Here is a 14,489-nt window from a genome sequence, read left to right on the forward strand (position 1 = left end):
GGAAAAAGGGGGCTCAGAGTGCTGTGGGACTGAGGGACAGGTGAATAAAGGGAGCAAATCAAGACGGTGCAGAAGGGAGTGGGAGAAGAGGAAATGAGGGGTGAATCAGGGAAGTCCACTGGGAGAAGATGTGCCTTCAAAAAGGCAAGTGCAGAACGAAGCCCAGTGAGAAGGTGAGCTGGGTTTGGACCCACTCTCGGTGAAAGAGGAACTAAAGGATCAGAGCAGAGGAGGCCAAAATGAAGGGTGTCGGCATTGCAGGCCAGAGCGTTTAGCATTAGGAAAAAGTTCTTGTCTAGTGGCTGCCCTGCCGGTTCTGGTCCCCTCATTTTTTCCTCAGATGTGTTTGGCCATGCCGGCTATCCCCGTAACTTGACATGACCCTTTGTATCATGGGAACGGTGACGTCTGTTCCTCTCTATCCTCCTGCCGACGAAAGGAGAATGAGTCGGGTTCCATCCCAGCCCGCTGAACTCCTGGGCGGGAGAGGCTAGGATTCCCAAACACACATATAAAAGTGTCATTAACATTCATCCAACCTTTTTCCAGGAGACAGAGAAAGGAGGGGCCTGTTCCTAAAGTGGACGTGTCGTTTGTGTTTTTAAACTAGAGAGAGCGTTCCACCACACTCAGACGTTGTGTGGGGCCTGGGTCGCGGGGCAGTCTGCAGGTGGTTGCCGTAACAACAGCAGCTTTCCTAGTAACCCCAAATTCTGGCTGCGGGTCTCGGAACCGAGCGAGGTGTGCGTGGCCCTCCAGCAGAGACCCCGGCGGTATCGGACGGATTGGGCCGGCAGGATCCGGACTCCAGACCGCGTCGGAGAAGATGGGCGGGGCCTGACTGGAGAAGGGCTCCCCGGGAAGGAATACCGGGCCGTGGGGCTGCACGTCTGGAAGGTAATGGAGGCAGGAGGAAATTTTCCTAGAGAAACCCATCTAAAGCCAAGAAAACGGTCGGATGCCAGGGCGGAAGCGGAGTTGTGGCCGAGCAACCAGGGATGGTAGTTTCCAGTCTGAGATGGAAATAGGTCCTCATTCCCTGTAGAAAGTTGAAGGAGAGTGTGTCTGGGGTAGTAGAAGCAGCGTGAACTAGTGGATAGAGCACAGGCCTGGGAGTTGGAATGGATTTGGGTTCTATTCCCAGTTTCACCACTTGTCTGCTGACCTTGGGCAAGTCACTTCACTCTGGCCCTCAATTCCCTCATCACCTTGCATCTATCCCAGGACTTAGTATAACATCTGGCACCTAGTAAGCGCTTAACAAATACCACAGTTATTTCTTCTTCTTTCTTCTTCCTTCTTCTTTCTTCTTCTTCCCCTCATCTGTAAAATGGGGATTAAGACTGAGCCCCATGTGGGACAGGGACTGTGTCCAACCCATTTTACTTGTATCCGCCCCAGTGCTTAGTATAATGCTTGTACACAAATAAGCACTTAACAAATACCACAATTATTTTTTTTTTTGCTATTGTTATTACTATTAATGATCTAGGCCTGGCTAGACCCTTTTTACTCCTGGGCCCCATGCTGGCTGATGGTTTAGGAAGGACGTGGGGTTTTAGCCTCAAAGAGAGTGCCAGGGGCTCTTCGTCCTTCTTCTCTTCTCCTCCTCCTCCTCATCTCTTACCTCCTCCTCTACAAAATCTGGTGGGCTCTGGCCACTGCTCATTAGTCCTGGATCCCCACTTTCCCCTCCTGTTGGGGCAGAAGAAGGGTGCCTTTCCCCCTTCCACAGTCCTGGCTGAGAAGCAGCGTGGCTCAGTGGAAAGAGCACGGGCTTTGGAGTCAGAGGTCATGGGTTCAAATCCCTACTCTGCCAAATGTCAGCTCTGTGACTTTGGGCAAGTCACTTCACTTCTCTGTGCCTCAGTTACCTCATCTGTAAAATGGGGATGAAGACTGTGAGCCCCCCAGGGGACAACCTGATCACATTGTAACCTCCCCAGCGCTAGTAACCACTTAATAAATACAATTATTATTATTATTAACTGGGTTCCTTGGAAGGTTTGGTCCAGCCACCCCAGGGACAGCGGGGTCGGGGTGAGGGGGCCATATTTTGGAAAGGGAGGCTGGCTTGCTGTTGACCTGCCTGTGGTCCCCCTCTCTTGAGGCAACTCCCATCTCACCCTCTTCCTTCAGGTCGAGAAAAAGCGGTTCAACCTGGCCCGGACCCTGTCTGCCCCGCCGGTGGCTGGGACCGCCTGCCACGCCTATGACCGGGAGGTCCACCTGCACTGCGAGTTCTCCCCAGGCTATTACCTGGTGGTCCCCAGTGCTTTTCGGAAGGATGCCGCCGCCCAGTTCCTGCTCCGCGTGTTCTCCACAGGGCGGGTCTCCCTCAGGTACTCCCAGGCAAACTGGAGCGCTCGCTGGCTCCTGGCAGAGGATGAGGGGAGGAAGAGATAGGGGCCAGGGCAGGGGCACCTAGCTGGGCAGGGGGCTTGAAGGACAGGCCCCGACCCCCCGACCTCTCAGGACCTGGGGATCCTGGTCTCTCCCCACTCCTGCCCCGGAATTCACAATCCCATCATGGACTCTCGCTCTAACCTTTGCCCCTCCCACACCCCGTGTCCATCCCTCCCCTCCAACACCGTGTCCACCCTCTCCTCCCCTGCCCCATGTCCATTACAGAAGCAGCATGGCAGAGTGGATAAAGCACAGGCCTGGGTGTCAGAAGGCCATGGGTTCTAATCCCGGCCCCGCCACTTGTCTGCTGTGTGACCTTGGGCAAGTCACTTCACTTCTCTGGGCCTCAGTGACCTCATTTGGTAAACGGGGATTGAGACTGTGAGCCCCATGTGGCACAGGGACTGTGTCCAACATAATAGTAATACTAATGATAGCATTTATAAAGCACTTACTATGTGCAAAGCACTATTCTAAGCGCTGGGGAGGTTACAAGGTGACCAGGTTGTCCCACAGGGGGCTCACTGTCTTAATCCCCATTTTACAGATGAGGTAACTGAGGCCCAGAGAAGTGAAGTCACTTGCCCAAAGTCACACAGCTGACAATTGGCGGAGCCGGGATTTGAACCCCGGACCTCTGACTCCAAAGCCCGTGCTCTTTCTGCTGTGCCACATGATTAACCTGGCTCTATTCTAGCGCTCAAACCAGTGCTTGGCACATAAGTGCTTAACAAGTACCAGAATTATTATTAGTAGTAGTAGGGAGGAAGAGGAGGAGGAGCTGCAGCCGTTGTGCCGGGAATTACGGGTCCTCCACACTGAGGACCTGAGCTGAGGCAGCCCTTCCCCGCTGCCGTCTCACTTTTGGTTTCCCTCTCACCTCCGACAGCGAGCTCAAACTAACCCGCGGCAGCGCCTTGGCCGGAGAAGAGTTCCCGGCCGGGGAGTGGGAGACCGTGCAGCTGGAGGGGAGCTGGAGGAGCGGGAAGACGGCCGGGGGCAGCCGCAACTTCCCCTCCTTCCCCAGCAATCCGTGCTTCCCTCTTTGCGTCGCCCCAGGCCCAGGGGCCCAGAGGGTCCAAGTGACACTGCGCCAGCACTGCCAGGATCGCTGCCACCCAATCGGCTTCCACATCTTCCAGGTACGGGCGGGCGGCCGAGACGGCTCGCGGTTCGATTCCGACAAGGGGGGGGTCTGTTGCGCGCCTGCAGGGTGGCGCGGGACCTTAGCAGCGAGCAGCTGTGGCCCACGGCCATAAGTTGCATCGAGAGAGAGATGTTTGTCTCTCTTTACTGCTGTATCGTACTTTCCAAGAGCTTAGTACAAGCCCAATAAATACGGTTGAATTCATTGAATGAACGAATGAAGAGACGTGGAAGACTGAGGATGCTGATGCTCTCAGGTGGTTGGATGAGAATGGTTCAAAAAAAATAACAATAAATAATGGTATTTGTTAAGCGCTTACTATGTGCCAGGCACTGTACTAAGCGCTGGGCTTAGTGGAGCCCTCGACCTCTCAGCTGCCTTTGACACTGTGGACCACCCCCTTCTCCTCAACACACTATCCAACCTTGGCTTCACAGACTCCGTCCTCTGCTGGTTCTCCTCTTATCTCTCTGGTCGTTCATTCTCAGTCTCTTTTGCAGGCACCTCCTCCCCCTCCCATCCCCTTACTGTTGGGGTTCCCCAAGGTTCAGTGCTCGGTCCCCTTCTGTTCTCGATCTACACGCACTCCCTTGGTGACCTCATTCGCGCCCACGGCTTCAACCATCATCTCTACGCTGATGACACCCAGATCTTCATCTCTGCCCCTGCTCTCTCCCCCTCCATCCAGGCTCGCATCTCCTCCTGCCTTCAGGACATCTCCATCTGGATGTCTGCCCGCCACCTAAAACTCAACATGTCCAAGACTGAACTCCTTGTCTTCCCTCCCAAACCCTGCCCTCTCACTGACTTTTCCATCACTGTTGACGGCACTACCATCCTTCCTGTCTCACAAGCCCGCAACCTTGGCGTCATCCTCGACTCCGCTCTCTCATTCACCCCTCACATCCAAGCCGTCACCAAAACCTGCCGGTCTCAGCTCCGCGACATTGCCAAGATCTGCCCTTTCCTCTCCATCCAAACTGCTTTCAAGCTCTCATCTTATCCCGTCTGGACTACTGCATCAGCCTTCTCTCTGATCTCCCATCCTCGTGTCTCTTCCCACTTCAAACCATACTTCATGCTGCTGCCCGGATAGTCTTTGTCCAGATACGCTCTGGGTTTGTTACTCCCCTCCTCAAAAATCCCCAGTGGCTACCAATCAATCTGCACATCAGGCAGAAACTCCTCACTCTGGGCTTCAAGGCTGTCCATCCCCTCGCCCCCTCCTACCTCCCCTCCCTTCTCTCTTTCTCCAGCCCAGCCCGCACCCTCTGCTCCTCTGCCGCCACTCACCTCCTCACCGGGCCTCGTTCTCGCCTGTCCCGCCATCGACCCCCGGCCCACGTCCTCCCCCGGGCCTGGAATGCCCTCCCTCCGCCCATCCTCATCAATCTAGCTCTCTTCCTCCCTTCAAGGCCCTACTGAGAGCTCACCTCCTCCAGGAGGCCTTCCCAGACTGAGCCCCCTCCTTCCTCTCCCCCTTGTCCATAGCCCCCGTCTTACCTCCTTCCCTTCCCCACAGCACCTGTATATATGTATATATGTTTGTACATATTTATTACTCTATTTTACTTGTACATATCTATTCTATTTATTTTATTTTGTTAATATGTTTGGTTTTGTTCTCTGTCTCCCCCTTCTAGACTGTGAGCCCACTGTTGGGTCGGGACTGTCTCTATATATTGCCAACTTGTACTTCCCAAGCGCTTAGTACAGTGCTGTGCACAGTAAGCGCTCAATAAATACGATTGATTGATTGATTGGAGCCTGGTCAGTAAGTCAGTCAGTGAGCACTTATTCTGTGCAGAGCACCGTACTAAGAATTTAGGAGAGGTCCTAATCCCAGCCCAGCCCACAAGACTGGGGAAACAGCGTGGCTCAGTGGAAAGAGCCCGGGCTTTGGAGTCAGAGGTCAAGGGTTCAAATCGCGGCTCCGCCAGTTGTCAGCTGTGTGACTTTGGGCAAGTCACTTAACTTCTCTATGCCTCAGTTGTCTGTAAAATGGTGATTAAGACTGTGAGCCCCCTGTGGGACAACCTGATCACCTTGTAACCTCCCCAGCACTTAGAACGGTGCTTTGCGCATAGTAAGCGCTTAATAAATGCCATTATTATTATTATTATTATTAAGACACCCAGGTGCTTGCCACTAGGTCATGCTGCTTCTCACCCAGGAGGGTGCCTGGGCTCCCTTGGGAAAAAGCGTCCCTCAGTCTCTGCTTCTGGACCTGGGTTTTAATCCCAGCCCCATCCCTTGTCTTCTCTGTGACCTTAAGCAAATCACTTCATTTCTCTGGGCCTCCATTACCTCATCTGTCAAATGAGGGTTGAGAGTGTGAGCCCCATGTGGGACAGGAACTGTGTCCAACCTGATTGACATGGATCTACCCTAGCACCTAGTTCAGTGCCTGGCACATAGTAAGCATTTAATACTATATATTCTCCCCACTTCTAGACTGTGAGCCCATTGTTGGGTAGGGATTGTGTCTATTTGTTGCCGAATTGTACTTTCCAAGCGCTCAGTACGGTGTTCTGCACAAAGTAAGTGCTCAATAAATACGATTGAATGAATGAATAAATAAAAAAAATCCTGGGGTCTTTAGGTTCTGCTTCAGAAGGTCACTACTGTGTCAGAGAGCATCTTTTGGGGACTGCTAATGGTTGAACTAGTGGCCTGATTCTCACCCCTCTTCCCCCCTTGCTTTTCTTCCTATGTGACTGGATATCTCTCTCTCTCTCTTCCACAAATGAGCATTGCTGGGAGGAAAGTATTCTTGAAAATAGTGTCCTGCTCTGGCCTGAAGAATCACAGTGTAGTTCCCTATGAACAAGGGTTAAATCAATCAATCAATCAATCAATCAGTCTTATTGAGCGCTTACTGTGTGCAGAGCACTGTACTAAGCTCTTGGGAAGTATAAGTTGGCAACATAGAGACAGTCCCTACCCAAGTGGGCTCACAGTCTAGAAGGGGGAGACAGAGAACAAAACCAAACATATTAACAAAATAAAATAAATAGAATAGATATGTACAAGTAAAATAAATAGAGTAATAAATATGTACAAACATATATACATATATACAGGTGCTGTGGGGAAGGGAAGGAGGTAAGACGGTGGGGATGGAGAGGGGGACGAGGGGGAGAGGAAGGAAGGGGCTCAGTGTGGGAAGGCCTCCTGGAGGAGGTGAGCTCTCAGTAGGGCCTTGAAGGGAGGAAGAGAGCTAGCTTGGCGGATGTGGGGAGGGAGGGCATTCCAGGCCAGGGGGAGGACGTGGGCCGGCGGTCAATGGCGGGACAGACGAGAACGAGGCACGGTGAGGAGATTAGCGACAGAGGAGCGGAGGGTGAATAAATGAATAGTTAAATTAATAATTATGGTACTTTTGAAGTGCTTACTATATGCCAAGTACTGTTCTAAGCACTGATGTAGATGCAAGTTAATCAGATTGGATGCAGTCCTTGTCCCACATGGGGCTCACAGTCTCAGTCCCCAATTCACAGATGAGGTAACTGAGTCCCAGAGAAGAGAAGTGACTTGCCCCAGCTCACCCAGCAGACAGGTGGCAGAGCCGGGATTAGAACCCAGGTCCTTCCAACTCCCAAGCCCGTACTATTCACCAAGCCACGCTACTTTTCATTGAACAGTATTGATTGACTGACAGGTTCTCGGATCCGGGAGTGATGGTGGGCTGGGAAATGGAAGCTCAATTGGCAACGCTGAGGAAGGGACATCTTGTGCTTTAAAAAGAAGAGGAGGCAGGGAAAAACAGAAGAAAGCCTTGCCCAGCCCTGATGCAGGAGATGTCTTGCCCGGTTTTGCACAGTGGGTACAGACACTCGATCTGAGGAGGCCGTCAAGCCAGAGGTCACCTCCTCACCCTGTCCAACTCCCACTCAGGTGCCAGGGAGCAGCGGCCAGACCCCGGAGGCGTCCCCCTGGTTGCGCGGGGAGCCTTTATTGAGCTGCGTACCGCACTGCTACGACCAAGAAGTCAGCCAACTGTGCCGTCTTGCTCCAGGGAATTATGAGATTGTGCCCTCCACCTATTTGCCTGACTTGGAAGGAGACTTCACCCTGACCATAGCGACCAAAATCGACAGGTAGGAGCCCGCGGGACCATTGGCCGGTTGCAAGTTGCCTGAGCAGCGTTTCATTACCCTTGACTAGAGGCATCTGGTGCTAGAAGGATCAAGACCCCTTCCCGCAGCGGAAATTTTGGTTTCAGCCTAGATTGTAAACTCCTCCAGGACTGGGGCTGTATCTGCCCTGCTTCTGTACACCCCAGTGCACTTAGTACGGTGCATATTAAGCTTGAGGTGACGGGAGGACATGCAGGATATCTTGAGGGCAAGAGGAAATGCGGAGAGGGAAAGAGATCAGAGCTGGAGATGTAGATTGGGGATCCGCATAGAGGTGGTAGTTGAAGCCGAGGGAGCGAATGAGTTCTCCAAGGAAGTGGGTGTAGAGGAAGAATCGAAGGGGACCCAGAACTAAGTCTTGAGGGATGTTGAAGCCGAGGGAGCGAATGATTCTCCAAGAAGTGGGTGTAGAGGAAGAATTTTTATTATTATTTTTATTATTCATTCATCCATTCAATCGTATTTATTGAGTGCTTACTGTGTGCAGAGCACTGTACTAAATACTTATTATCATTATCACAAAATGGCTTGTATTTATCCCAGTGCTTAGCACAGTGACTGGCACACAATAAGCACTTAAGGAATACAGTGCTTGGAACATTAGTAAGTGCTTAGCAAATACCATTATTATTATTATTTCTAATAAAATAATAATAATACCAATAAAATGGGAATTAAGATTGTGAGCCCCATGCGAGACAGGGACTGGGTCCAACTCGATCATCTTATAACAACCCTCATGTTTAGTAGTGTGCTTAGCACATAGTAAGTGCTTAGTGAATATCATATGTGTATTACTCTACTTATTACTCTATTTACTTATTTATTTATTTATTTTACTTGTACATATCTATCCTATTTATTTTATTTTGTTTGTATGTTTGGTTTTGTTCTCTGTCTCCCCCTTTTAGACTGTGAGCCCACTGTTGGGTAGGGACTGTCTCTATATGTTGCCAATTTGTACTTCCCAAGCGCTTAGTACTGTGCTCTGCACATAGTAAGCACTCAATAAATACGATTGATGATGATGATGATGATGAATAGAAGGGGACCCAGAACTAAGTCTTGAGGGACCCCCAGAGTTAGGGGGTGGGAGGCAGAGGAGGAGCCCACAAAGGAGACTGAGAATGAACGGCCAGAGAGGTAAGAGGAGAACCAGGAGAGGACAATGTCAGTGAAGCCTATATGTTGCCAACTTGTACTTCCCAAGCGCTTAGTACAGTGCTCTGCACACAATAAGCGCTCAATAAATATGATTGATGATGATGATGATGTTGTTTCCAGGATGTAGCATGACTCTGTGGATAGAGCATGGGCTTGGAAGTCCCAAAGACCTGGGTTCTTAGCCTGGTCTCACCACTCATCTGTTGTGTGAACTTGGGCAAATCACTTAACTTCTCTGTGCCTCAGTTACCTCATCTGGAAAATAGGGATAAGAGTGTGAGCCCCACGTGGGACGGGAATGGTTAAGAAATACCATAAAAGCAGAAGAGAGGAAGGGGGTTGAGACTACAAGCGCTTAGTAGATTGGGGTTAGTAGATCTACATCAAGCGCTTAGTACAGTGCTCTGCACACAGTAAGCGCTCAATAAATAAGGTTGAATGAATACAAGCCCCATATGGGATATGAACTGAGTCCAACCTGATTGTCTTGTATCTACCCCAAAACTTAGTACAGTGCCTGGCACAGAATAAGTGCTTAACAGATACTATAAATTTTAAAAAGGAAATCGTCCCTATCCACAGTGAGTTTACACTGTAATGTGGGAGTATGGACAGAAAAATATTTAGGATACTCAGAATAAATAAATGATTGCACAGCTGATTCTACATCTACACTCACCAGTGCTGAGGAGGAGAGTAAAATACATTAGGGCTTTAGCTCATTATGAGCAGGGAAGGTGTCTGCTAATTCTGTTGTATTGTAGTCTTCCAAATACTTAGTACAGTGCTCTGCACATACTAAGCACTTAATAAATGCCATTGATTGATTGATTGAATAGGGCTTGAGGCTGCCATTGAGTTAAAATGACTTTTTTTTTATGGTATGTGTTAAGCGCTTTACTGTGTGCCAGGCACTATACTACGTACTAGAGTAGATAAAAGCTAATCAGGTTGGTTACGGTCCCTGTCCCACATGGGGCCCACAGTCTTCATCCCCATTTTACAGATGAGGGAACTGAGGCCCAGAGAGTTTAAGTGACTTGCCCAAGGTCACCCAGCAGACAAGTGGCAGAGCTGAGATTAGAACCCAGGTCTTTCCGACCCCCAGGCCTGTGCTCAATCCGCCAGGCCACGCTGCTTCTCTGTTGGTATTTTAGTATCATCCCGTATGTGTAAGACAGGTGGTAGGATCCCTTCCTCCCAAAAGAAAGGTGCAATCACTGCCACCATCATATGAAGCTAGAATTCTATTTGTTCTGACAATTTTGACACCTGTCTTCATGTTTTGTTTCGTTGTCTGTCTCCCCCTTCTAGACTGTGAGCCCGTTGTTGGGTAGGGATCGTCTCTATTTGTTGCCGACTTGTACTTCTCAAGTGCTTAGTACAGTGCTGTGCACACAGTAAGTGCTCAATAAATACGATTGAATGAAAGAATGAATCATCATCACTGCAGGGTGACTAAGTGCTGCAGTAGACGCTAAAGTGCTGCATCGCTTAGATCAGTGCTCAGCACTTAGAACAGTGCTCAGCACTTTGAACAGTGCTTTGCACATAGTAAGTGCTTAATAAATACCATCATTATTATTATTATTATATCAGCTTGGCCTAATGGATTGCATATGGGCCTAGGAGTCAGAGGACTTGGGTTCTATCCCGGCCCCACCACTTGTCTGCTGTGTGACCTTGGGCAAGTCACTTCACTTCTCTGGGCCTCAGTTCCCTCACCGGTAAAATGGGGATTAAGACTGTGAACCCCGTGAGAGACAGGAACTGTGTCCAACTTGATTTGCTTGAATCCACCCCGGTGCTAGAACAATGCCTGGCACCAGGTAAGCGCTTAAAAAATATCCCATTTAGTGTTATTATTATTGTTATTATTATTACCATCTGACCGGAAGCTTAGCTAGCACCTCTGATGAGCTTTGTCGATTTGTCCTTCTCCTCTCTGCAGGAAGCCCATTAAGAGTCAGGAGACGCTGGGGCAAGTCGTGCAGGAGGTACGTAACCACCGAGACCACTCTTCCCCCCCCTCAGGCTCCCTTTGACCCCCGCACACTGTCCTCTTGGGTGGGACCCATTTCGGGTAGGGCTAAGTGACCCCTTTGACCTCGAAGAGGCTCTAAAGTACAGACTGATAGCGACGGGAAATGCCCAAGCCCCATGAACACGGGCTGTTCCCCAGGGCTGGCTCTAGAACCCTCTCTGTTCGCTAAAGAAAGTGAGCTGGCTTTCGTCCCCCTGATCCTGGGGACTGGTTGAATCAGGGCGTAGAGAAGCAACGTGGCCTAGTGATAGAGCATGGGCCCAGGGGTCAGAAGGACCTGGGCTCTAATTCCAGCTCCGCCACTGGTCTGCTGGGTGACCTCAGGCAAGTCACTTAAGTTCTCGGGACCTCAGTTACCGCATCTGTAAAATGGAGATGAAGACTGGGAGCCCCTTGTGGCAGAGGGCCTGTGTCCAACCTGACTAGCTTGGATCTACCCCAGCGCTTAGAACAGTGCCCGGCACATAGTGAGTGCTTAACAAATACTATAAAAAAAAGCCGGGGGCGGGGGTTTCTCCTCTAGAACAGTTTCATTGATGAAACTCTAACAGTAAATCAAACTTGTTGATCAGCTGGTCCCTACCGGGCTTTGAATGTCCCCACTGGGTGTTGGGGACCGTGGTTCAGCTGCACATGCCCAAGTGGGCCACGAATATTTGTGACCAGCAGCACCCCCACCAGCTCCCCAGGACCCCCCCCAATCCCCGCTCCAGCCCTCAGAGCAGGAGGTCCGAACCCAGGCTTAGGCCACGCAGGCTCTCCCTCCTTCTGTCCCAACCTACGGGCCAATCAATAAATACGATTGATTGATTGACTTGGCCTGTGGGTTTCTGGGCCCAGGACCCGGCCAAAGCTCGAGCCAGTAGGCTACCCTGGGAGCCATATTGGAAAGGTATTGGATGGTATAGCTAGGCTGTAAGCTGGTTCCAGGCAGGGAACGTGTCTGCTAAGACCACTCTGGTCAGGGCCTACGTCCAGCTGCAGGGTTTCTGTGAAGAAGCCAGATCCGTGCCTGACGTCTTCCAACTCCTGCAAGCCCTTAGTACGATGCTCGGCACATAGTAAGCGCTCAGTGAAGACCATTGGGCGATCGATCAATTGAAGGGGCTCCCCCTCTGAGAACTGTGGCAGAGAGACGGGGCTGTGACTGCCATGGCAGCGTGGTGGTGGTGGTGGGCCTCGGGGCCCCAGAGCGGCTGTGTGGCCTGGTGCCACCTTGGATCCCATCCAGCCGGTTTCAGCTGGCTGGCTTTCCTTTCACCGGGGTGACGGGAGGAAGATTTGGGCAGCTTTTGCTGCCTGCCGCCCAGGACTGAGCACAGCTCCTTGCACACAGTAAGCGCTCAATGAATAGCATTAGTTGATCAATCGAAGGGCCTCTCTCTCTGAAGCCATTAAATGTCGATTCGTTAAAATCCCCCCTTTCCTCCCCATGCAAACTGCTGCCATGTTAATCCAATCATTTATCCTAGCCCGTTTTAATTACTGTACCAGCATCCTTGCTGGCCTCCAAGCCTCCTGTCTCTCCCCATGCCAATCCCTACTTTCATTCTACTACCAGGATCATTTTTCTACAAAAATATTTGGGACATGCTTCTCCTCTCCTCAAGAACCTCGAGTGATTACCTATCCACCTCCATATCAAACAGAAACTCCTCACCATTGGGTTTAAAGCAGTCCATCACCTTGCCCTCTCCTTCCTCACCTCTCCACTCTCCTACTACAACCCAGCCCGCACACTTGGGTTCTATAACGCCAACTTTTTCACTGTAACTTGATCTCGTCTATTTCACCGCCGACCCCTTGCCCACATCCTTAATTAAATCCATCAGGTCCGACCTCCCCAAAGTCACTCCCCACCATCTCCAACCCCCCGGCTCTCAACCCTCTCTGCTCCTCTCCCATCCTTCTGAGCAGTATCCTCAGAGGAGCTCTCCTCCCTCCTCTCAAGTGCTGCTCCGGCCACCTGTGCTTCTGACCCCATTCCCTCTCATCTCATGAAATCTCTCGCTCCATCCCTTCTCCCCTCCTTAACTTCCATCTTCAACCGCTCACTCTCCACTGGTTCCTTCCCCTCTGCCTTCAAACATGCCCATGTCTCTCCTATCCTAAAAAAAACCTCTCTTGACCCCACCTCACCTTCTAGTTATCGCCCCATCTCCCTCCTACCATTCGTTTCCAAACTCCTTGAACGAGTTGTCTACACGCGCTGCCTCGAATTCCTCAACACCAACTCTCTCCTCGACCCCCTCCAGTCTGGCTTCCGTCCCATACATTCCACGGAAACTGCCCTCTCAGAGGTCACCAATGACCTCCTGCTTGCCAAATCCAACGGCTCCTACTCTATCCTAATCCTCCTCGACCTCTCAGCTGCCTTTGACACTGTGGACCACCCCCTTCTCCTCAACACGCTATCCGACCTTGGCTTCACCGACTCCATCCTCTCCTGGTTCTCCTCTTATCTCTCCGGTCGTTCATTCTCAGTCTCTTTTTCAGGCTCCTCCTCCCCCTCCCATCCCCTTACTGTAGGGGTTCCCCAAGGTTCAGTTCTTGGTCCCCTTCTGTTCTCGATCTACACTCACTCCCTTGGTGACCTCATTCGCTCCCACGGCTTCAACTATCATCTCTACGCTGATGACACCCGGATCTCCATCTCTGCCCCTGCTCTCTCCCCCTCTCTCCAGGCTCGCATCTCCTCCTGCCTTCAGGACATCTCCATCTGGATGTCTGCCCGCCACCTAAAACTCAACATGTCCAAGACTGAACTCCTTGTCTTCCCTCCCAAACCCTGCCCTCTCACTGACTTTCCCATCACTGTTGACGGCACTACCATCCTTCCCGTCTCACAGGCCCGCAACCTTGGTGTCATCGTGTCATCCTCGACTCCACTCTCTTGTTCACCCCTCACATCCAAGCCGTCACCAAAACCTGCCGGTCTCAGCTCCGCAACATTGCCAAGATCCGCCCTCTCCTCTCCATCCAAACTGCTACACTGTTCGTTCAAGCTCTCATCTTATCCCGTCTGGACTACTGCATCAGCCTTCTCTCTGATCTCCCATCCTCGTATCTCTCCCCACTTCAATCCATACTTCATGCTGCTGCCCGGATTGTCTTTGTCCAGAAACGCTCTAGGCATATTACTCCCCTCCTCAAAAATCCCCAGTGGCTACCAATCAATCCGCGCATCAGGCAGAAACTCCTCACCCTGGGCTTCAAGGCTGTCCATCCCCTCGCCCCCTCCTACCTCACCTCCCTTCTGTCCTTCTCCAGCCCAGCCCGCACCCTCCGCTCCTTTGCCGCTAATCTCCTCACCGTACCTCGTTCTCGCCTGTCCCGCCGTCGAAACCCCGGCCCACGTCATCCCCCGGGCCTGGAATGCCCTCCCTCTGCCCATCCACCAAGCTAGCTCTCTTCCTCCCTTCAAGGCCCTACTGAGAGCTCACCTCCTCCAGGAGGCCTTCCCAAATGAGCCCCCTCCTTCCTCTCCCCCTCATCCATCCCCCCGTCTTACCTCCTTCCCTTCCCCACATCACCTGTATATATGTATATATGTTTGTACATATTTATTACTCTATTTATTTTACTTGTA

General features: G+C 51.2%; 1 protein-coding gene across 2 annotated transcripts in view; it reads left to right on the forward strand.

Annotated features, from left to right (window-relative positions):
- CAPN10 (calpain 10) overlaps nt 1-14,489 on the forward strand; it is a 52,754-nt gene that overhangs the window by 36,020 nt on the left and 2,245 nt on the right. Inside the window, exons 8-12 of one of the 2 annotated variants that reach the window (XM_038743190.1) lie at nt 611-897; nt 2,140-2,342; nt 3,296-3,548; nt 7,451-7,653; nt 10,808-10,853. In XM_038743190.1, the coding sequence (XP_038599118.1) occupies nt 611-897; nt 2,140-2,342; nt 3,296-3,548; nt 7,451-7,653; nt 10,808-10,853 (992 nt within the window). The remainder of the gene's footprint in view (nt 1-610; nt 898-2,139; nt 2,343-3,295; nt 3,549-7,450; nt 7,654-10,807; nt 10,854-14,489) is intronic. The other variant, XM_038743208.1, reaches the window with a different exon arrangement.

Source organism: Tachyglossus aculeatus, chromosome 1 (assembly GCF_015852505.1).
Source record: "Tachyglossus aculeatus isolate mTacAcu1 chromosome 1, mTacAcu1.pri, whole genome shotgun sequence".
In the NCBI taxonomy this organism is placed as follows: Eukaryota; Metazoa; Chordata; class Mammalia; order Monotremata; family Tachyglossidae; genus Tachyglossus; species Tachyglossus aculeatus.